The sequence below is a fragment of the Agelaius phoeniceus genome, chromosome 20, assembly GCF_051311805.1.
Source record: "Agelaius phoeniceus isolate bAgePho1 chromosome 20, bAgePho1.hap1, whole genome shotgun sequence".
NCBI classification, from domain to species: domain Eukaryota; kingdom Metazoa; phylum Chordata; class Aves; order Passeriformes; family Icteridae; genus Agelaius; species Agelaius phoeniceus.
In genome coordinates, this window is record NC_135284.1 from 6893227 (window position 1) to 6917266 (window position 24040).

The following is a 24040-nucleotide window of genomic DNA, read 5'->3' on the forward strand; positions in this document are numbered from 1 at the left end:
AGAAACAGTTTGAACTAGTATGTGTTGGTTTGGGGCAGAATGAAATGCTGTTGAACTGAACATCTTTTTTTTCTTCCCTGTTTTCCTCCCCAGGGTTCCCATTCTGGAGCAGCTGGGACAGGGCAGAATCCCTGACCAGGAAAGCAGTTATAGGTTATTTAGTGAGAAAGCAGGAGCTTGGGAAGAAGAGGCAAAATGTAAAAGCATTCATAGAAATCCATTAATGAAACAGCCACATATTTCATATTTCCCCTGGCTCTTCCTCTGTAGACACACAGAGCAACAAACCCATCCTTTTTCCTCCCCAAAAAATATACTCATACATGTACATGTACAAATATATACATGTGTGTGTATGTAGTATATGTACATGTACAAATATATGTTCAAATATATACATGTGTGTATATGTAGTATATGTACATGTACAAATATATGTACAAATATATACATGTGTGTGTGTATGTAGTATATGTACATGTACAAATATATGTACAAATATATACATGTGTGTGTATGTAGTATATGTACATGTACAAATATATGTTCAAATATATACATGTGTGTGTATGTAGTATATGTACATGTACAAATATATGTTCAAATATATACATGTGTGTATATGTAGTATATGTATATATAATATATGGTATTATATATATACATATACTGCATATGTGGTAGTGGAAAGGGAGAACTGCTGGGTTTGTGTCCATCAAATTTGTATAAAACCAAGGGGCACCTACAGAACATCCCCATGGAATGAGTTCCTATGGAATGCCTTGCCAGCACCAGGAACAGACCCCTATGGACAGGGAGAAAAGCCCAGTTTGTCAGGTGCTCCCAGTATCTTCAAAGGGAAACACTTGGATTCTGCACTGGAGGGAGCAAAGCTTGTGAAAAAGCACAGGCAAGAGGAAAAATCTCAGAGAGGAGCACAACAACAGACTGAAAATACATAAACAGCCTGTACTCCGTGTCCAGGAGGAACAGAAAGGATGTTATCAGCTTAAAGGGGATCAAAGGATATTTAGGCTGGATGTTGGCAATATCTTTTATCCCAGGCCTCCCTGGCTTTGCCTGGAGATGCTGGGGAGCCTCCCTGGCTGGCAGTGCCTGGGATGAGCAGAGGCTGAGCGTGAGCAGCACACAGAGCTGAGCCATCCAGGGGCTGTGCTCTGACTGCTGCAGGTCTCTCCCACATCTGTTCTCTCCAAGATTAAGCAGGAAGAATGTATAATAACATTTTCTCAAATCTCAGTAGATGTTGTAAACCTCCCCCTCCTCTCTGCTTTTCTTTGCAGCTGCACAGCTCCTCTGCTCAAGCCCTCGTTTTTATCCACCAAACCCAAAATTGCAGCATGTAGTTGTCAAAACCAGCATTCAAAGCCACACTCACAAAAGACAAAAAGCACACAGAGCATCCTACAGAAATTCTGACAGAAAAAGCTGGCAGCTTCCCTTTCCACACTAACTGGAAATATGGGTTGTTTGTTTTTTTTTTTTTTTCCTTTTTATCAAGATATTTTGATATTTGAAAATCTCATTTGTCCTAAACCTAAGAGGAGAATTACAATTCTAAATCCCCAGCAAGGAAGGAACAAAACCAAATTCTAAGGGATCTGTCTAGAGTAAATAGACACAATGCAACAGGATTTTGTTTCAAAATAAGTGTAGTAATAATATGGTATATTAGGAGTAATATTAGTAATATGGTTGACCAAAAACTAGAGCAAAATGTTAAATAAATCATCAAGGAAAAGTTTTATCAGTTTCCTGGATGTAAATGTGACACTTTGCCACACACCATCCCCTTCTATTTCTTTTAAGCTGAAAATAAAGATTGTATGGCAATGAGATGCAGTTGGTAATCAGTTCAGGTTTTGCTCTCTACCAGAATCTTGAATTCTAGTCCCAGAACTCCACCAGTCTGCAATCAATTTGTAAAGCCAAGTCATGCCCAAACTGGCTGAGCTGCACAAGGAAAATGTTACAAAAAATGACCAAAAGCCACTCTGTCTTCCAGGGAAGTGCAAGTGATTTCTTACACAAGAACAGGACCAAGCACCCAAAACTAAATTATAACAGAGATTTCCAAAGGCAGATGTGCTTCACCCTCAGATCTCTGCTGCTCCTGATGCCTCAGGAGGGGTGAAGCAAGCACCTTGCACAGTGTGCACAGAGGAGCAGTTTGTCTGTGGCTGGTTATTCCCAGGAATTTGAGAAGGCAGCACATTGGAGTTCACTGATCTGCAGTTCCCTGTCCTGGCTCTTTCAGGCATCCTCTGCTCTGCTGGGTTGGAAGGGGAGCAGGAATGCAGAGGAGGCTCTGTCATGGGGGAATCACACACCTGCAGCCCCCATCACCCCCATCTGTGGGACAGGAAAGCTGGGAGCAAAGGGAGCTTGTGTCCCACAGCTGGGGCAGTGCAGCACCACTGCAGGCATCCATCACTTCACAGGAACCACATCCAAACAATGTTTCCCTGCTTGTCCTTGTCCCCTCCTTTGGCTCTCTCCATGCTGGGGTCTCAGTGGTTCCCCACAGTCCATGGTGCCCATTTCAGACCTAAGGGCTGATGATCCTCTCCCACCCACTCCCCTCTCAAGTGATTTTGTGCTCCTAGACTCACCCAGAGATTTCAGACCATGACCTTTTGGCAGCTCAGCTGGACAGAAGCAGCCAAAGGCCCAAATTCCCCTTTCAAACCCTTCCCAGTGCCTGAATGCTGGGCTGGGAATCTGACACATTTATACCCTTGTCAGATATTTCTCTGGTAGTTCCTAAACTTCACCAGTTTGGAATTAACATTCTATTTCTCTGGTAGTTCCTAAATTTCACCAGTTTGGAATTAATATTCAAGCAGCCTTTTGGTTCTCTGTTTAGTTATCAGCACTGGACAGCCCTCTAAGGATTGAGGCACAAAAACATTAAGAACATGACTTCAGTATTCCAAATATGTTAAGAACATCATTAGACCTGAGGAATGACTTTGGTTCAGGAAAAGGCTGGTGAGTTTTTAAAGCCTTAGTGCCACAGAAGGAAGAGTTCAGTTAGACCTCTCAAAACACCCCACACTAAACAGAATTGGCTGGAGGAACAAAATTGGTCTCCACAGGCCTTTATCCACCATGCCTTTGCTACCTCTTTGGGGTAGCAAATCTAAATTAGTAAATCTAAATTAGAAAATCTGCTAATCTCTTTGGGGAATACCTGACTTTGCAAGGAATCCAACTTTTTCTCTGTACAGGAAACCTCATCTTGGTTCTTGCAGAAACCCCAGAAACTGAATTTACAGTTGGTGGTGGCTGTGGTCCCACTGCACCTGTGAGACCTGGGCTGTGTAAAATTCCACAGCCCCCAGATGCTGTGGGAATCTCCCTGTGCCTGTAAAACCTTACTCTCTCTCCTCGGTCTCCTTTGGATCCTTTTGGTCCAGGCTGTCCTGGAGATCCTGGCAAGCCCTGGAAGAGATGCAGAATGAGAAGGAATTAATTTCTACTGTGCAACCTTTGTGTAGGTGTAGTGAATACACTTCCCAGTGATCCTCAGCTCCTGAAAACCTCATACACCCATTAAGCAATTGGGCTGGATTCTCTTTTTCCTTCAAGCACACACAACAGGAGCTCTGTTTGCAGATATCCCAAGCCCTGCACTTTCTGCAGATTCCTCTATTTGGTTCTTTTAATGCACTGCAGGCCCCTGATGTAACATTTTTTTGGGGTCAGTATGACAGGACAGTTCTTGTTCTCAGTTACCAAGAAGAAATGAATACACAGGTAGTGTGTTTAGCTTAAAAATCCCCACTGCTTCCCCCTTCTTCTTAATTGCCTCAGTGGGTGGCAGGAGCAAGCACACATACCTGAAAATTAATTGGATTGTGTAGTGGAAATTATTTTGAAGCTATTCACTCACCCTAATAAACAATTTTGAAATTAAGCCCAATCTCTGCTAATAATTTTACTCCCTGGGTTGAACAAATCTATAAAGCAGTCACCAATGGCTAAGAAGGGCACAGTCTCCAGATTTCTACTAATTGAACTGCTATGCAGAAATCGATCCAAATTCTTCACTTATCCACCCAGAGAAGCCAGAGTTATTAACCAGACCAAGAGAGAACAATATTGTTTGTTTATATTCAGCCTGTCAGCTCTCCTTCTCCCCACAGCCACGTACAAGATGCTTTTTTTCCACCTCAAGTCACTCGCACGTTGTCTTGGAGGCTGCAGAAGTGAGTCTGGAGCTCCCCTCCAGGCCACTGGGGATTTGAGCCAGCCTGGTTAGGAACAGCCCCACAAATCCCCACATCAGCACCCAGAGAAATGGATTTTGTAGGCTCAGAGAGAGGAACTTTGCTGTGAGGAGCTCAGACCCAAGGAGGTGGCACATGTGTGATTTAAGGGTGCAAATGAGGAGCCCTCTCCCGTTTCAGCTGGGAGCCAGCAGTGCTCACCAGCAGCACGTTGTTCCCTGCCTGCAGCCAGCCCCACCAGCTCAGCTGAGCTCTCCACCAAGCATTCAGAGACTTAGGCCTGGCTTAGGAGGTTCCCTGGGGCTGCCAAACGAGGTAGGGCACACACCAGGCTTGGCCTTATGTCAAACATGCAGCATGGACAAAGCCCAAGTGTCCTAAGCATCCTTTGATGTGTGGTGAGACAGGGATGCTCAAGAACACTGAATTCCACAGTTTTGCAAAAAATAAAAGGCTTACAGTGTGTGCTGCACGTCAAAAAGCCAGACTCTGCTGCAGAATCTACTTATGAATTGTGAATTACCTTATATTTAATGATGTTAAACTGCATCTGTCATTTGGCTGCCAAATCTCTCACTGTGTTTGTATCTATCTGGAGTTTCTCATTGTTCTCCAGAGTATTTCCTAATTGAAAGGATTCTGCTACACTGGCAAACTTTCCCTAGGTTCCCCTAACTTTCCTTCATTGCCTTTGAAGAAGCAATGTTGTTCATTGCTTCTTCAAAGTGGTTAATAAACACATAGGAAAAATCTCTATTTTCAGTTCCAAACCTCCTCTTACCAGATCTGAGTTACATCCCTCTACAAAGTTACTTAACCTTTCTCTGTGCTCTCCAGCCATGTGGGATTCCTTGAAAAATCTGATGCTGCTGTTTTACTTCCACATTGAGCAATATTCTTCCCAAAACTGAGCCCCTTTGTATCAGCCAACCACAGCTTGGAGCAGTTTGGCAGTTCCCTATTCATGACTTCACTTCTTTCCATTTAATCAGCTTTTTCCATCCATGTGAGCACTGTGCCCTTCTTCTACCATAAATTCTTTGGAGTGAGTTTTTCCCACTCCATTATTATCTCCCCCCTCCACAATGTTTGTATCAATAAATAATCAAACTGATGGGAATTTGTGATATTTTTCTTGAATAGAAAGTGCTATGTCTGGAAAAGTAGGCTTAGCACGTTCACTCTGGTGAATTGGTGAATTCCCATTGATGCCTTTTTGTTCTTTTTATGTGTTCCACAGGAAATGCAGAGTTTTTTCTATCACTGTGTTAGTAAAGCCCATGTCAGATCCTTTGCATCAACTCAGGCCACAGTGAAATGTTTTGACACAGCAGCAGCACAGTGTGTTGTTATGATTAAGGGAAACTCTGGAAAGCACAACCATTTCAACCTCTTAATCCAGAATGAGCAAAAGGAAATAAATCACAGGAAAAGGAATTAAATCACAGAATTTCATGGGGCACAAAACAGCAGATCTAAGATTACTCTCCCTCCTGGTGCATGGGATGATGTTTCACCCCTGACCCCCCTCTGCCCTTCATCCCAAAGCACCAAAGCACCTTACTTGTGATCCAGGGGCTCCAATGGGTCCTGGGGGCCCTTTGGGTCCTGAAGCACCTGGTGGCCCTGGTGGGAATCAAAATTGGAGACAATGTTAAGGAAATTTAGGAGGAAGAACCCTAAATTCCAAAGGCATGCTCTTCTTTCATGCTCTGCTGAGTCTCCCAATGAGTGAGAACCCTTCATCCAACACTGCATTGCTGAACACCCACATCCTGACAGAACACATCCTAGGGGGGATGCTAGAGCTCTGGAGGGGAAAAAATGGTGAAAATAGGCAGGAAAGACGTCAGTAACATCCACATTTCCATTCCTTAAAGAAAAATAAATAATTCCTTGAGAAAACATAAACTGGATCCATGGAACAGCTCCATGAGAGCGAGACACTGCAGGTGCTGGTCCTGAAACAATCTCAGGGGGCAAGGGAAGCCCCAGGGCTGCTGCACTTGGTCAGAAACAGGAGAGGCTGAGAGGGGCAAGCAAAGCTCTCTCTTGGTCTTCACTCACTGCAGTGGCAATAAATTAATTTAAAATCTGTACCACAGGAGAGCTGCTTCCAGGATGAGTTAAGCACCATCTAAACAGGTCAACTTGTCTCACACAGTGACTTAACAGATTCATTCCTTTTGAAAAAATAATTATATCTCAACAGTAGCTGTTAAATTATACCTGCAGATGGGAGACAGGATATTTGCTTAGCCTGAACTTAGCAACACTCCTCTCTGCTTTAGTTGTCACAACCCTTGAGATGAAACAATGTGGACATTATACACAAAGTACAGCTGAATCAGCCTCAATCATTAATGCACCATACAAATGCTTAAGTCAAAGAATAAAGGAATTGAAGGATAAATGAAAGGCCCTCATAATGAAAGGAGAAGCCTTTTCTGCAACTAATGGGAGTTGACTCCTAAATATGCATCATACAGGGAAGTGCTGACGTTTGCAGGAATATTATCATTTAAGCCACCCATCAGCACAGAGAGAAAGAAGGCTTGTCACTGAATTTTCATCTCAGATTCTGATTTCAGTTACACTGGTGAAAATCTGGAATTGCTCAAACTGGCTCCAAAGTCTTCACAGACATCACAGAGCCTCTGGCCAGCCCCTACTTGGTGCAGCTCTGCAGTGACAGGACAGGTTTGCAGCAGGGAGAGAACAGCTCTGCTCTCAGGAAGGAATCACTGAACAACCTACTTTTAAAAACAGCTTTTAATAATTAGCCCCTTTCTCAAGATGTAAAGGTCAAACAATCAGCCACTATCAACAGATGAAAACCCAGTTACTTCTTGCCAGTGAGGAGCCCTCCCCTCCCCTGCAGGCACCCACAGACCATCAACTCTCCATCAGAGGGACTTTGCCATCCTCCTGCCCTGCCAGCCCTAAGCCCATCCCTGGGCCCATCCCTGAGCCCAGCTCAGAGCCCATCTCCAAGCCCATCCCTGAGCCCAGCCCCGAGCCCAGCTCTGAGCCCATCCCTGAGCCCAACCCCGAGCCCAGCTCTGAGCCCATCCCCAAGCCCAGCTCTGAGCCCATCCCTGAGCTGAGCCCAGCCCCGAGCCCATCCTGAGCCCATCCTGAGCCCATCCTGAGCCCAGCCCCGGCTGTCACCTGGTGGCCCCACAGGCCCCGGGGCTCCCCGCGGGCCGGGCAGCCCTGCCAGGATGGTGTCGATGACGGTGGAGGCCAGCTGGGCTTCTCCATCTGCAACAGAGCACAGGCAGGGTCACACACAGGGTCACAGGCAGGGTCACACACAGGGTCACAGGCAGGGTCACAGGCAGGGTCACAGTCAGTCCCGAGTCCACTCATGATCACAGTTAATGTCAAGCCCATCCAGGCTCTCAGTTAACCCGAGCCCAGCCGGGCTCTCAGTTAGACCCGATCCCATCCAGGCTCTCAGTTAGTCTCGATCCCAGCCAGGCTCTCAGTTAACCCGAGCCCATCCAGGCTCTCAGTTAGTCTCAGTCCCATCCAGGCTCTCAGTTAGACCCGAGCCCATCCAGGCTCTCAGTTAGTCTCAGTCCCATCCAGGCTCTCAGTTAGACCCGAGCCCATCCAGGCTCTCAGTTACCCCAAGCCCAGCCAGGCTCTCAGTTAACCTGAGCCCATCCAGGCTCTCAGTTAACCCAAGCCCAGCCGGGCTCTCAGTTAACCCAAGCCCAGCCAGGCTCTCAGTTAACCCGAGACCATCCAGGCTCTCAGTTAACCCAAGCCCAGCCGGGCTCTCAGTTAACCCAAGCCCATCCAGGCTCTCAGTTAACCCGAGGCCATCCAGGCTCTCAGTTAACCCAAGCCCAGCCGGCCTCTCAGTTAACCCGGGCCCATCCAGGCTCTCAGTTAACCCGGGCCCAGCCAGGCTCTCAGTTAACCCGGGCCCAGCCAGGCTCTCAGTTAACCCGGGCCCAGCCGGGCTCTCAGTTAATCTCGGTCCCAGCCAGGCTCTCAGTTAACCCGGGCCCAGCCGGGCTCTCAGTTAACCCGGGCCCAGCCAGGCTCTCAGTTAACCCGGGCCCAGCCGGGCTCTCAGTTAATCTCGGTCCCAGCCGGGCTCTCAGTTAACCTGAGCCCATCCAGGCTCTCAGTTAGTCTCGGTCCCATCCAGGCTCTCAGTTAGACCCAAGCCCATCCAGGCTCTCAGTTAACCCGGGCCCAGCCGGGCTCTCAGTTAACCCAAGCCCAGCCAGGCTCTCAGTTACGCCGGGCCCAGCCGGGCTCTCAGTTAACCCGGGCCCATCCAGGCTCTCAGTTAACCCGGGCCCATCCAGGCTCTCAGTTACCCCAGGCCCAGCCGGGCTCTCAGTTAACCCGGGCCCATCCAGGCTCTCAGTTAACCCGGACCCATCCAGGCTCTCAGTTAACCCGAGCCCATCCAGGCTCTCAGTTACCCCAAGCCCAGCCAGGCTCTCAGTTAACCCGGGCCCAGCTGGGCTCTCAGTTAGTCTCGGTCCCATCCAGGCTCTCAGTTAACCCGGGCCCAGCCAGGCTCTCAGTTACCCCGGGCCCAGCCGGGCTCTCTCCGCGGGGCTCTGGCGCCCGTTGCTGGCCTGGGCCGGCAGAGCTGCAGGTGCTGAATTGGGGCTCCTGGAGCACCTGCCCCTGCTCTCCAGGGCTGCTGTGGGAGAGGTTTTGCAGACACTTCTGGGAGCCATAGAGAACTTTGATAAGAGGATCCATGTTTACCCCTGAAAGAATTTTCTACCAAGGTCATTGACACAGAAACCAAGAAAGAAAGAAGGATAAATAAGAGAAACCTGCACCTGCCTGTTCCAATAGCACTTTGTTTGTCTCTTGTGACCAATGAGTAAAGTGTAAACTTATGAGTTTTGTAAGAATGTATAAAATATATAATAATACAAATATAATAAAATATAAATATATAAAATATATTTTTATAATAGATCATAGAAATATAATAAAATTGACCTCACTCATGTTTCCTTCCACCCATCCCTGTAACTCATGACAGTAAAATTCAGGGGAACCCTGGGCAGGAAAAGGCTGGGAATGTGTCACTGTAAATGCCAAGTGACACCAGGAAGGTCAGAAAGGTGTTTGCTTACTCTGCAGAGTCCAGCCCTTAGGTCAGAAGCTGAACTCTCCAGAAATTTTAGCAGCCACATTGTGAAGCCTTCCCAGCTTCTGGAGCAGTGATAGAGAGAACTTCCAAGGCAGGTGTTTGAAAGCAGTTCCAGGGGAAACTGTGCAATGGCTTGGGCTGCCAAGGATGACAGGATACCTCTGCAATGCTTTCCTGGCAGCAGGACAGCACAAGATCCAACCCAGATCCCTCCAAGAACCACATTTTGTGCCTAAGCCTGAATGCAAACAGGTATTTATCCGACTGTTGTTTCTAAACCCATTCATCTTCCCCCTCCTCAGAGCCCTGAAACAAAACAACTGAGACTCTTCTCATGTTCAGGAGGAAAGGTACCCCAGTGAAGTGTGTAATCCAATTAATTTGAGTTTTATTTGACCATGTCAAAATCCATCACAGCTTGGGAGTAAGATGAAATTGGGAAATGAGCATCAAACAGCAGTGAAGGCATAAACAGCTGCAGAGCTTTTTGTTTTTAAAGTGATCAACAAAATCAACTGCACATCCACTGAGAGGGGCAGAGGATGGACAGAAAACAACCAGGGTTTAATTTCTGCTGGAGGTGAGCCAGGGATAAAGATTTGGGTTACAAAACATTCCAGCTAAATGGCACATTATTACCATGACAGTTACTCCCACAAATCCACCCCTCCTGACATTTGACTCAACATTATTTAATGCAAGGTGATTCCATGATTGTGACACAGAAGAGAGCTCTGATCAACAACCCTTGGGCTCAGCAGCTCCTGCCTGGCCTGGGCAGCACAGGACTGTGCCAGCTCCTTCCTGGCCACTTCCTTCAGAGCCAGGTTTCTTTCCAGGATCAGCTCTGAATGAAACACACTGTGAATGAAATGGGACTGAAGTGTTTTAACAAACACAACCCTCATGTGTTTTTAAGGGATTGCCTCCATGTTCTCATAAAGCAGCAGGGAGAACTTGTATCTCCTTATAAACTCCCTTATAAATGGGGGCATTCTGGGGCTCTCTGCAGCTGGAGATTGTTAGAGCAGCCACAAAATAGCATCAAATGGTAGCAGGAATCTTCCCTTGTCAGGCACCTCCTGCACTGACCCAGGCTCTGCTGGGCCCAAGAGCTGGATTCTGTTTCAGTGAATTCAGTGTTTCTCCTGGGCACCCCAAAGCAGCAAACAATGCTTCATTTGAGAAGTCCTTGATACTGAATTTGCTCCAGGAGCTTTCCAAGCCAAGGGGAGGAGTGAAACCAGGGTGGCCTGGCCAGGCAGGAGCACCTGTGTTCCCTGGAATGGAACAGAGACACCCTGAAACAGCACAGAAATGCCCTGAAGGACACAGGGAAAGCTGCCCAGCCACAGCAGCAAAGGCAGCTCAGGGCACACTTGGAAAGAAATCAGTTTTCTCAATTCCTTTCCTCCTTCCCCTTCCCCTTCACTTCCCCTGCTCTGTTCTCCTTCCTCAGGCAGGGCCCTGCTGCAGCTGGGATGCTGCTGCTGCAAGGATCCCATTCCCTTATCAGCTCTGACATGCTGGGCACACCATCAGCTGCTCTGCCTCAGTTTCCCCTGGCTCTCCCTCAGGGAGTGGTGGAGTCACCTTCCCTGGAAGTGGTAAAAATGTGTGGCTGTGGCCCCTGGGGACATGGGTTGATGGCTGGACTTGATCTTGGAGTTCTTTTCCAACAGTGATTCTATGCAAACAGGTTAATTTTATTTCATGTGTCCTTGGCAGATCTTTGAGCTGGAAGGAAACAGCCCTCAAGAGTGGGAGTTGCATTATTTTCCCTAACTATTCCCTAGAAATCACCAATGTTAGCACAAGGAATAGGAATGAGCTGGCTCTAGCCCATGTACCTGATCACTCATTTTTAAGGGAGAGATCCCAGTAGCAGCAGCAGTGGGGAACAGCAGCTCAGCTTCTGGCTGAGGGCTGAGGTTTCTGACTAAGGGATAAATTCCCCCATTATAGCCTTGATTTGTTGAGACAGGATGGAAATTAAGTAATCCTGTCTTAATTTTTTTTCTGCTACCTGATCTGGAGGGGAAAAAGTGGGACCATTTCTTTTACCACAGCACAGGGAAACTGAGAAAATATTTGTCTCTCTATTTCTGGCTTCTGCCTGCAGATAAATATTGCCAACAGGAACTTGCTGCAATTAATAAAGGCACAGGCATTAACCATGTTCAGGCAGAACCAAACTCTTTATAATAACAATGACCTGATACAGCTCTCACATCTCATTCCCATTAGCAGGAATATGCTTCCCTCTGCTGTCAGCAGCTGGAATTTTGTCTTTATAGTTTTCAGAGAGCTCCTTTCAAAACAAGTAAATACATTTTTAAAAAGCTAAACAGAATTTACAAGGCTAAGTTTTACTGGTGGCAGAAGATCAGCTTTCAACCAGCCTGTGGGAGGCAAAATCAGCCAACAGAGAGGAAAAATGGTAAGAAAATAAACTTGATACTGCCAGAACATTGTCATGGTGGCATAGATACTTGCAGCTGGATTTGTATGAAGAAAAAGTGTCATAAAGTTTTGGGCTACTCCTTCTGCAAACCAAGAAATGCACAGGCATGGAGGGAGGAATGTTTAGGGATGCCAGGGATGGAAATGGAGCAGTCACCATCTCCTCACTGCTCTCAAGTCCCTGTGCTGCAGAGACAATAGAAATAATTATCCACCATTTATCCTCTCCCATTTGGGCACAACACTGAGTCCACCCTCCTCACCCATCAGCTGGGAAGCCTTTATTCACTTTTTAATTTATCCACTGATCACAAGGAAGAGTTTGATTCAAAGGGTGGTTGGAGGGAGGGGGCAGCAGCAGCACCCAAACCATCCCTAGGGATTACTTGGAATAAAAGGCAGAATGTGTGACCCTGAGAGGAGTGAGACAACTGCAATGCAAAACTCCCTTGTTCTCAGGCTGAAGAATGCAGCATGTTGATGTGTATTTTGTGAAAATCTCAGTATTGAACCTCAGTTCTTCATCCTGCCCATACACCCTAATAACTGAATACAAAATTGAGCTGTTAAAATTCTCCCTAAATTAAAAATACATCTGTTCACTTTTGGGAAAAGGAGTCTGGAGAGCAGAGGGGGTGGAAGGGAAGGGAGAGCTTGAGATAACTGTCAGACATGGGGAGACTCAGTAATCCTTGGCTGTAACTAAAACCACTGAGCTTTGAAGCTGGACAGGAGCAGCAAAGCTGGGGCAGAGCTGAGCTCTGGGGGAGTGGAGTGGGAGACCCAGCAGAGCAAGGGCAGACACAGCTGAGCTCTGCTCCTTCCTCCTTATTGCCAGCTCCACAGGGCTGGACCAGGAGAATCAAGCCCAAATCTGAGAGCATTCCAGTCCAAGTGCAGGATGTGCCTTCCCTAGAAAGCTTTCACAGCACAAATCAAATAAATCTATGCTTTAAATCAGCATAAGCACAAAGAAACCCTGGCCCTCCTGTTACAGGGAAGGGATAAATCAGGGTGTCAGTCTGGACTTTCCAGCCCATAATTCTGTGTTTTGTGTGGATGTGGGATAATGTGGATGCACCAGAAACACAGGTGGAAGAAGCATCTGCAGGGGCAGGGAAGGAGACACGTTTAACAGATGTTAAATGCTAAATGTCTGTTGCAATTCCAGAGCTGCAAATCTCTAGTCCTTGCTGATTGCTGAGCAGCCCTGACACTCCAACACCACAGCAGTGGCACCAAGAGGGCTCCAATCCCACAGCTGTGGTGCACCAGCACCTAATCTGCCCCTCTGGATCCCTCTGGCCCCCTCTCTCAGGTGATGCTGCCTGAGCTCTGTCATTTCACCAGAGACCCTCTTCCCACTCCTGATGGAAGCTTAGAGAGCACCAAACTGCCTCCCCAAAGCTGTGATGAACCCAAAAAACAAACAGGCACAGAGAACAAAATCCTCCCAACCCTGCTCTCACTGACAGTTTAGGAGAGCAGGGACTTTGTTCTTCATTTTAGAGATGTGAACCCCCTGTAGCTCCCAACATGTTCCATCTTAGCCAGGAGCTTCCAAGAGACTCACACAATGCAGGGAATGTCCACCAGTTGCTCCCAGGGCCTGGCAGAGCCTGGCAAGGAGGTGGGAGCAGAGCTGAGCTGCCCCATGCATGCCCACTCTGCCTGATGCCACAGGAGAACATGGGAAATGAGGAGGGAACTTTCACTTACTTTCTTTTTCAGCTGTGGGCTGGAGTGAGTAGAGAACCCCTTGCTGGAAGGTGAGAGGGAGGCTTGGGCTGGCTGGTGGTCCTGGAGGACCTGGGGGACCTGGGATCCCAGTTTCTCCTGGAAGTCCTCTTGGTCCTTGAGGTCCCAACATCCCTGTGCAGAGGCAGGAGAGGAGTGTTAATGCTTTTGGGGATGTGCTAATGATGCCATCATGTGAAAAGGCAGCAAGAAGACAAAGGATTTCTGTCCTGAACTGCATAGAAGGGTGGAGAAAATTGAAACAGCTTCCCAATTTTCTTTGTTTTGTTTTGTTTAGCATCTTCCTCTGCAAAGGAGAGAGCTTGACTTGGCTCAGAGGTGCTGCCTTTGAGCAGCCCAATTGCTGAAAGAGTGAAATCTCCCCTCTTCCTGAGGCTGAGTGAGAAACTACAGGCAGCAAAGTGTGAAATCAAATCCTCCTTCCCTCCAGGTACACCTGTGTCACCTCCCTGCCAGGAAGCAGAGTCAGTCCAGGAGCAGACAGATCACATCTCCTGTGGGGCTGCAAGGCTCTCCTTGCAAACTGAGAAACCAAAAAAAAACCAGACACATCCTTGGCCAGACCTTGGCCAATGACAGCTTGCCAGAAAGTGCCAAAAAAGTGTTCAGGGCTGCTCTCACATTTAAGGCACACTCAGGGTTTTAAATGTTACCCAAGCTCAGGCTCACAGGGCACAGCTTTTCAGACACAGAGAGCAGAGCCTGAGGTCTGGCACCTATTGTGCAGTATCACCTTCATCAAAACATTCAGGAACATTTGGGGGATGAAGAAAGACTCCTAGCTCAGGAATGGAGTGTTCTGTGAAAGAATGGCCTCCTAACCTTTTCCCTTAACATACAAAAGCATCATTAGTTTGACATCCTGGCATCTGACAGCTTGACACAAATGGTGGAGAAAAAAGGGAGTTAAAACAGGCACCCAGTGAGAGGGTTAAACAGGGAATGCTCTGCTCCAAAGGCTGACAGGTCACAGGCTCTTTCTTACAGCTCCTGAGCAGGATGGGGAAACATGATCCAGCTCTGCAGCTTTCTGGGACAGGCTCTCTCCTGCTGCACAGGAAATCCCAGGGTCAGCCATTGCTCCTGCAGGTGGTTGCCTGCCCTGGGAGCTCCTGGCTGATTCCAGCTCCCAGGGAATTCCCACTGGAATGGATTTGATACCAACTGAAGATGCTCAATCTTGTGTGTCTGGCCTTGTCTGAGCTGCTGTCACAGCCAATTTGTATGCAGTGAAGCATCTCCTGTCACAGGACTCACCTGGTGGCCCTGCTGGGCCCCTCTCCCCGGGCTGTCCCTTCTCTCCTTTGGGCCCTGGTGGTCCTGGGAGCCCCGTGGGGCCAACCGGGCCTGGGGGACCAACCTGGCCTGGAATCCCTGGAAATGTCAGAAAGGAAATCAGCTGGAAGTTAGGACACTGCTGAGTCAGAAAGGCTTCAGCAGCCTCAGAACAGGGCAGAGGGACTGCAAAGGGGAGAAATGCAGCAGTGCCCTGACAGGGGGGCACTGCTGGCAGCAGCTCTCTGGCAGGTAAGCCAGACAAGCCAGACTGGACTTTGCTTCTCCTTTTCTTCCTTCAATCCTGTAAGGAAAAAGCACATCCCCATGCACAAGACCATCCCCAAAAAGTCAGCAGGATGTGCACCCCCAGCTGGGATGTGCTGGGCAGAGCTACACTGAGCCCACACTGTCCCCTTCCAGAGGCCTGAATGGCTTTGGCAGGGCCTGGGTGTCCTTTGCTGGGCTCATCCAGGCACACATAAACTCCTGGGCCATCCCAGTGCACCAAAATACACAAAATAGACTTGCCAAAGACAATCAGACCCTGTCTCCCACTTGCTCTATTCACACCACCCAGAAGTTCTGTATCAGTGATTGTTTCCCTGGTTTCTCCTGAGCTCATTCATCTCTCAGGGCTCTGTGTTGTGCACAGGTTTTTAATCCCAAAGTGACATTAATGCCCCCCTTGTGCAGGAGCTGGCTGTCAGTAATGAACATCACTGAGCAGGGTTCCAGGGCAGCACCAGGAGCAGTGACTGCAGCCCATGGGACATTTCTTGGCAAGCCCAGTTGTAGGAGTGACGGGGGTGGCACAGTCAGGACAGACAGAGAGCAGAGATCTCTGCAGCCAGGTCAGGAATTTGGGGTTCATTGCAAAGGGCCTGGGTGCAGGGCCCTGCTGAGAGCTGCCAAACACAGCTCAGAGCAGGACTGAGAGGAGAGAGGGGGAGAGAGGGTGAGAGGGAAAGAGAGTAAGAACATAAGAGAGTAAAAGGGTAAGAGAGCGAAGTTCCCGTTACAATACAATAAATCCTTCTGTGTTGAATATTCTCATTCTCACTAACCAATCTAGTACAAGATACAAATCCTACAGCATTTACATACAGCCTGTAAGAATCATTACATTACCATACTGTGTTACATTTTAAACCCTAAAACCTCCTCTTTGGACCCCTTCTGCCAAGCTGTAGGGTCTGCTCTGACCCTTGGGCCTGTCTGCAAGCAGAGGGTGTTGTTTCATCAAAAGGGGATTACATTCAGCTGGCCACACCATTGTTTTCCAGTTGTTCAGTAACTGAGGGATCTCAGAGCTTGCTTCCAGACAATCATATTTATAAGGCTTTCCTGTTTCATCTTCCCCAACACCCAGTCAGACCCCCAGTAAGCCCAGGAGAGGTGCAGAGGCAGCATTAGGGACCTCAAAGTCACCACTTCTGGTGACACTAAATAAAATCTTAATGCTGTTTTCCCCAGACTGCCAAAATAACAACAACACTTGGCAATTTTATGGTGTTGTTCAGAAGAGCACTGCTGATCTTGGCCTCACATGGAGAGACATTTAAACACTGTGCAAACAGCACTGAAGCTTTGATGCCCTGGAGGTGTGGGCAAGTGGGTCTGTCTGCTCAGATTAAGTGGTTAATGGTTACAATAAAGGCATTAACTGTCAGAGGCTCCTGGTTTCTGGGCTACCAAAGGGCTCAGAGGATGTGAAAGCAGTGGCAGATGCAAGCCCCAAAGCCAGAGGGGGATCAGGATGGGTCCAAAGTTCAGCACACTCAGATTTCAGATTTTAGTCCATGTGGTACATATGACCACAACACAGCAGAACAATTTAAGGTTTGATCCACCCTTAAGGAGTGTCTTTCTCCTTCCCAGGTATCAGGAGAGGTACTGGACCCCTCAAAAGCAGTGCCAGCATAAGATGGGGTGGAGAGCCTGGGTGGGAATGGAGGGAGAGAGGAAGGAAGGAAGGAAGGAAGGAAGGAAGGAAGGAAGGAAGGAAGGAAGGAAGGAAGGAAGGAAGGAAGGAAGGAAGGAAGGAAGGAAGGAAGGAAGGAAGGAAGGAAGGAAGGAAGGAAGGAAGGAAGGAAGGAAGGAAGGAAGGAAGGAAGGAAGGAAGGAAGGAAGGAAGGAAGGAAGGAAGGAAGGAAGGAAGGAAGGAAGGAAGGAAGGAAGGAAGGAAGGAAGGAAGGAAGGAAGGAAGGAAGGAAGGAAGGAAGGAAGGAAGGAAGGAAGGAAGGAAGGAAGGAAGGAAGGAAGGAAGGAAGGAAGGAAGGAAGGAAGGAAGGAAGGAAGGAAGGAAGGAAGGAAGGAAGGAAGGAAGGAAGGAAGGAAGGAAGGAAGGAAGGAAGGAAGGAAGGAAGGAAGGAAGGAAGGAAGGAAGGAAGGAAGGAAGGAAGGAAGGAAGGAAGGAAGGAAGGAAGGAAGGAAGGAAGGAAGGAAGGAAGGAAGGAAGGAAGGAAGGAAGGAAGGAAGGAAGGAAGGAAGGAAGGAAGGAAGGAAGGAAGGAAGGAAGGAAGGAAGGAAGGAAGGAAGGAAGGAAGGAAGGAAGGAAGGAAGGAAGGAAGGAAGGAAGGAAGGAAGGAAGGAAGGAAGGAAGGAAGGAAGGAAGGAAGGAAGGAAGGAAGGAAGGAAGGAAGGAAGGAAGGAAGGAAGGAAGGAAGGAAGGAAGGAAGGAAGGAAGGAAGGAAGGAAGGAAGGAAGGAAGGAAGGAAGGAAGGAAGGAAGGAAGGAAGGAAGGAAGGAAGGAAGGAAGGAAGGAAGGAAGGAAGGAAGGAAGGAAGGAAGGAAGGAAGGAAGGAAGGAAGGAAGGAAGGAAGGAAGGAAGGAAGGAAGGAAGGAAGGAAGGAAGGAAGGAAGGAAGGAAGGAAGGAAGGAAGGAAGGAAGGAAGGAAGGAAGGAAGGAAGGAAGGAAGGAAGGAAGGAAGGAAGGAAGGAAGGAAGGAAGGAAGGAAGGAAGGAAGCTGGACAGCACCTTCCCAGCTGGTACCAGGGAACAGAGCTGCACAACCACATCAAGGCTCACAGGATTTGCAGCTCCCATATTTGGGTACAATTCCCACTCTAGATGTGGGATAACTCACCTGGAGTACAAAACCTCATCACCCCAGACTCCTAATTTCTCAGAACAAAGCAATAATCCCCCAATATTAGACCCCCTGGAAAAATTACCCTTCCTCACTTCTTTTTTTCGTTTTGCAGAGATGTCCAAACTGGCTTTTCTTACAAAAATGAAATCTCTCTGCCTTCAATCCACAATGAAACTGGGCAGACTGAGGAAATGACATTTCTCAATGGCTTTGAGTGGGAATGTGAGCCTGTACTTTTGTTGCATTCAGTCATTAATAAAGATCTGATTTAATTTGTGTATTGAATAAGGAATTAAGGCCAGATTTCAATTTGGATCAATTTGCTTATCCACAGGACACAAACTGCAGCCTTTTCTATGGATAGAAGGATGGATCTCCCCTGGCAGGGGATGCTGTCCTGGGAAGCCCAGGCATCTGATCAGGAGCTCTTTTAGGAAATCAAGTGCATTTTTTCACAGCACTGGAAACAGCTTCTACCCCTAAAAAATTTAAACTTCACTGCAGCAAATTGCAGCACAGAGGGAAGAACAGCAGAAACTGTTTTGCTGTGCTGCTGAGTGTGGGCCAGAACATTCCCTCACTGTGTGTGGAAATCACCCTCAATCCTTCAGCCCAACCTTATAACTCAATCCCATGAAGTCCTGCAGCCCAAAGCAATCATTTCCTGCAGCACCCTCAATGCCACTGCTGCAGCAGAGCTTTAGAGAAGCTGGCACTTCCTTCCCTGGAGGGGAAAGAGCTGAAGGAAAGGCTGGAGAGGGAGCACTGGGTAATGAGTCAGGCAAGGGCTCATACTGGTGACAAATGGTGTTGCCAGCTCAAAAGAGACAAGTGCAACAGGGGGAAGAAAGAGGGAAAGATTCAGGGAAAAGGGGGGAGGCCAAATCTTCAGCTGGCATAAATCAGCTCTGCTGCAGTGGCATTGCTTCCAGAGAGCTGAAACCCCTGGTGAGTGTTTATCCTCCAAACAATATGAAGTAAAAGACCACAGGAAAATTATTTTTTAAAAGGCAGAGGGTGAGTAATCTACTGCTGGGAACCAAATCAGATGTGCAGAGACCTGGATTTTCTCCCTGGCTCTGTCATTAACCTGCAACACACCATCTGCTGCCCTCCTCCCCCTGGGTTTTCCCTGCACAGGAGCTGCTCTGTTTATATGGAGCACAGGAAAGTGATGCCCTGACATCCCCAGAGGCTCCTGGTGCCCCCAGCAGGTAACACCAGCTAGAGAAGTTTTCTCCCATCACTCAGGACATGCCCTGCTGGCTCTGGCCACGGGTGCTCCCATGGTCTGCTCTCCATCAGACACTGCTGCCCATCCCTTGTGTGCTGGGGAATGACAAAACTGGTGTTTGGCCTCTCCATCCAAAGAACAAACTCAGAAAACCCAAAGAACAAACTCAGCCTCTCCATCTGTGAGGCTCCAAAGAGTTCCTGGCCACAGGACCCACAGGACCCTTCTGCTTTTTGGGACAAAAGTACAGGACTGGGCACAACAACAGTTTGTGCTTTGAAAGAGAAATAGCAGAAAATATGAACTTACCCTGTGGTATCAGCTGCTCCTCTGCACCTCTGGGTCCTTTAGGCTCTGTTCAAGAAGGACAGGGTAAAATAATAATAATAATAAAAAAAAAGAATAGGAGAAAAATAGAGAGATATGAAAAATTAAGTCTCTTGCTGCCAACTGGCTCAGCCAGAGTATATATATTTTCTTAATACTCAGAAAAATGTGCTCTGTTGATTAACAAGCTGATCAGAAAGGCCAGTGCTGCAGCTGTCTCAACAGCACTGATTGCTTTTAAATGATTGTTCTCAGCCCTGTCACTCACAGGAGGAATAACCACCCTCATGAACAGTAGCAAGTTTTCCTGGACCTCAGCCTGGAGAGGCATCAGCCAGCCCAGAGCTACAGGGTTATCCAGAAACCCTTCCAGAGCTCACAGCACCCTGTCCCTGTCACCCACCTTGTGCCAGCCCCAGCATCCTGCCCTTGGTCCCTCCAGCTGTGTGACATGCAGGCTAGGGCTGGGATTTATTTTGGCTGAACACCCAGGAGCAGGGCAAAGTAGGGAATGGTTCCCAAAAGGCTCAGGGGAAGGGGTGGGAGGCACAGGGGGTCTGCTTTCCACAAAATCACCCAGGACATTCAGGGTTTTGGTTTGACTTCCATCTTCTCCAATATCCCACATGATGAAAGATCTCCTGAGATCCCTGTAGGAGAACCTGGGGGCAGCTTGGAGCAAAAAGCCAGGGCATGGTGTTGAAATCATGCAAATTGAGCAGCTCCCCTCCATCCTAAATTGTGGGGAGTTCCCTTCACTCCACCAAAATCCATGCTGAGTTTTTTTGGCTGGCTTTGAATCATGGACACAGACTGGTGTGGGGAGGGAAGGAGGCCAAATATGGACCCAGATCCATGAAATATCCCCACAGCTCTTGAGCAAAGCAACAATTTGAAGCCCACAGAGGCTGGGTAGGGGCTCCAGCAGTGTCAATGAGCCACTGAAGTGATTATTTCTCATTGCTGAAAGACACTGGCCTGGCTCCAAACGCTCCAGTGCATTCCTGATTCCTTTATTACACCACAGTTATTATTCCACACCAGGTTAAATAAATCAAGGCCAGAAAAACAAAAGGTAACAGTGAGCAAGGACAACACCTGGTAGCACACACACACAGCCTGGAATCTGGCTGACACCACAGGCTCACCCACAGCTCAGACATCACCACCAGTGCCCACCTGGCCCTGCTGCAGGGGTGGGAGGTGCTGGCCCTGCACCATGGGCTGATCCAAGTGCTGCAGGGGAGCTGCTCTGCTTGGCAGCACTGCCAGGAGCCTGGGGGAGAGGCAGCCACTGCTCTGTGCCCAGAAGGACAGTGAGACAGAGTAGAAATCCATTTTGATTTAAGTGAAATGTACGTCTTTGAGTCTGTGGTCAGAAAACATCGCTGTGGAGCCTGACTGCAAGGCCTAGGCTCAGGGAATCTGCTTCAGTGAAGGACAGAGATAAGGGGGAAGAGACAGAAGGTGATAAAGAGAGACAGACAGACTGCTGTAAGGAGCAGGTCAACCTGACCTAAGAATTCTTTCTGATAAAGAAGAACTAGCGGCAAATGTCACTCGAAATTTGTAAAAATGAATATGTGTGGACCTATTGTGAAAGTGTATGCATATTGTATGGAGATAAAAAGAGGCCTGAAGTTCCCAAAGGTGCATGTCTTTTGAGGAGAGTAATCTCCACATGGTCCAGCACTGTAGTAAACACACCAGCTTTACAACTTTCACAAAGTTGTGGAGTTTTTGGCTATCTCTGCAAAACAACAGGACCACGTGTGAGGAGCTTCCACGAGGACAGGACCTGGCATGGAAGGCCCAGAGCATTTTCCTGAGCTGACTTTGGTGCAGCAAAGTGCAGGTGCACAGCCACTGCCACAGCAAAAACAAATGACATGGGAAAGGCAGAATGAGCATCTAATGGACACTGGGGAAGCTGCTGTAATTCAGTTCCTGGCAGCTGTGGCTGTGGTTCTGAGAATATTTTGTAGAACATATTGTTAGTGAACCTCCCTCCATGTCGTGGCATCATGACAAATCATAAACAGGGATGACATCTGGACTGTTTTGGTTGCTCCAAGTCTGCTGCCATAATAAACTGCCAAAAAAATGAAAAAAAAAAAAAAAAGAAGAAAAAAAGCAAACCAGGCCCTAAAGAATAAAGAACTGCTCTGGGAGCAAGCAAAGCAACAGACAGACAGGGCTTTGGAAGCAGAGAGCAGGGATCTTGAAAAAAGATGCCAAGGTCAAGAAAATTCAATGTGTGGGGATTTGTCTGGCCAAGTGGGCTCAGAGGGAGAGTTTCTTATAAGTGTATTTTTTTTTCATGCCACAAGAGGGATCATAAAACAGCCCATTGTGTTTATGGCAAATTTAGAAAATATAAAGCAGACTGCAACTGATTCTGCTATTCATGGGAAAGTTTTTTGTCCTAATAAAACCAAGAATGACCCATGCAGTCCGTTCCTCTACCCCCCAGCACTGCTCCCAGACTGGGAAACACTGCATTTGGTGCTTTGTAGGTAAGCAGGAACTGTCCCACTGTGATCCTGATGGCTCTCTGGAGTTTCCTCAGGAATGTTTTGATGTGTCCAGGCCTCTAAAATCCTTAAAAAACTTTAAACAAGCCCACTGAAACACACAGGCAGGCACAGTGGCCCTGCTGGGGTTAACAGAACTCGAACAGACCCAAATCCAGCTCCCAGGAGATGTTTGTGCCAACAGAAATTGTGGCTGCCACGGGCATAATGCAGCTTCAATGGATTTTTTCCAAGCACATCCCTGCTCTGCTCTGGCTGAACTCAGGGATGGGCAGAGACCTCCCAACCCCTCTCCTCTGCAGCTCCCAAGGGCAGAGCAGACTCAAACTCCTTTTTAGGCATGGTGTTTGCAGGATGGGTGATTTGGTGAGAGCAGGCCAGGCTTACCAGCAGCTGCCCCGTTCTTCCTGAGGACGGTGCCGGGGTTCAGCAGGGGAAAGGCGTCGGGCAGCAGCTCCTGGTCCCACGTGGCCGTGGTGCCCGTGATGGGCAGGTTGTTCTCCAGGGCTGGGCTCCTCTCTGCAGCCTCCAGCAGCAGGATCTGCACAGGGCAACCAACACACACAGGTCAGCTGGCTCCCACAGCAAGGGGCTCACGAGCCCAGAGCTGGGGCTTGTCTTTGCTTGGAGATGGGGGTGTGTATTCTATTGCCATCTGTCAGAGCTGGGGCAGTCTCAGGGTCTCTAGCTGGTTAGAGTGACTTTGAGATATGTTAGAAAGTCTTTTTTCCCAGCCTGGTGCTTGAAGAAGGAGTCAGAGTTTTTCAGTTCTCGGTCTCAAGGTTGTTTATTGTGTCTTATCTATAAAATTTTTTCTCTTGTCTAGCAGAGGTTCACTCAGGAAGACAGTCTGAGGCACTCTGCCTCCCTCAGGGTGGTGTTATCTTTTTATACTAAAAACTACATATACAATATTTACAATAACTTTCCAATACCTGTCACCTATGTTAGACAGTGAGCTTCTACTCTAAACCAATCTAAAAATGCCACCATCACAGCAGAAGATGGAGGCCAAGAAGAAGAAGGAGAAAGGCTGGACATGCCCAGATTCCTCCATCTTGCCCCCTGAACCCCAATACCAAAACCACCAAAATCTACTTTTTCACCCCGTGATAAATTCACTATCATTCTGCTTAAACTGTCATGGCTTGCTGATCTTCATTTAAGGTTGATAATTTGTTCCATGGGTGATAATCAAAACCACAGGGGCATTCTGGGCTCTGTGCCAGGGTCTCTGAGCCCCCTGACAGGGGTCTTGGCAGTCCAGGACAGCCAGAGGGATGTCCTGAATTCCGACAGGGCAGTTATCTACTGTTCATTGGGCAGTTTTCTTTATCTCTTCCACAACCCATCCTCCCTCCAGGAGATCTCTTCTGTCCATGGCCAGTGAGTGTCCCTGCATGGCTGATCCAATTCCATCATCCCATGGGGAGATGCTCCACCCAGGGGAGGAGCCATGTGGAAGAGGTTTTATAGTGACTTCTGTGAGCCACAGAGAAGTTTGATAAGAGGATCCATGTTTACCCCTAAAAGAATTTTCTACCAAGGTTGTTGACATAGAAACCAAGAAAGAGAGAAGGATAAATAAGAGATACCTGCACCTGCCTGTTCCAATAGCACTTTGTTTGTCTTTGCTGACCAATGAGTAAAGCATAAACTTATGAGTTTTGCAAGAATGTATAAAAAACATGCATGCTATAATAAAAACAGTTTGAAGCCTTCTGAAAATTGAGTGTTGCTTTGTATTGACTCAGTTTCAACTACAACAGAGCCAAGCATTCCTACCTGGATACAATCTGAGGTTTGGGACACCACAGCAGCCTTTGCCCACTGCATTCCCAGAGGAGCAGCTTTCTGCTGCCCTGCATGGCCAGAGGGAGCCCAGGCCCATCTGCAGCAGCCCTGGAGCTGCAGAGGAAAACTCCCCCCTTGTGCAGGATCCCTGCTCCAGCAGAGCCACA

The 24040-nt window shown here is 48.0% G+C and overlaps 1 protein-coding gene across 5 annotated transcripts in view; it reads right to left on the reverse strand.

Annotated features, from left to right (window-relative positions):
* COL26A1 (collagen type XXVI alpha 1 chain) overlaps window positions 1-24040 on the reverse strand; it is a 174033-nt gene that overhangs the window by 10888 nt on the left and 139105 nt on the right. For all 5 annotated transcript variants that reach the window (XM_077188744.1, XM_077188741.1, XM_077188743.1 and 2 more), the window contains exons 5-11: window positions 22467-22620; window positions 19528-19572; window positions 14872-14988; window positions 13576-13728; window positions 7425-7517; window positions 5818-5879; window positions 3403-3465 (exon numbers count right to left, since the gene is read on the reverse strand). In XM_077188744.1, coding sequence (XP_077044859.1) covers window positions 3403-3465; window positions 5818-5879; window positions 7425-7517; window positions 13576-13728; window positions 14872-14988; window positions 19528-19572; window positions 22467-22620 — 687 coding nt within the window. The remainder of the gene's footprint in view (window positions 1-3402; window positions 3466-5817; window positions 5880-7424; window positions 7518-13575; window positions 13729-14871; window positions 14989-19527; window positions 19573-22466; window positions 22621-24040) is intronic.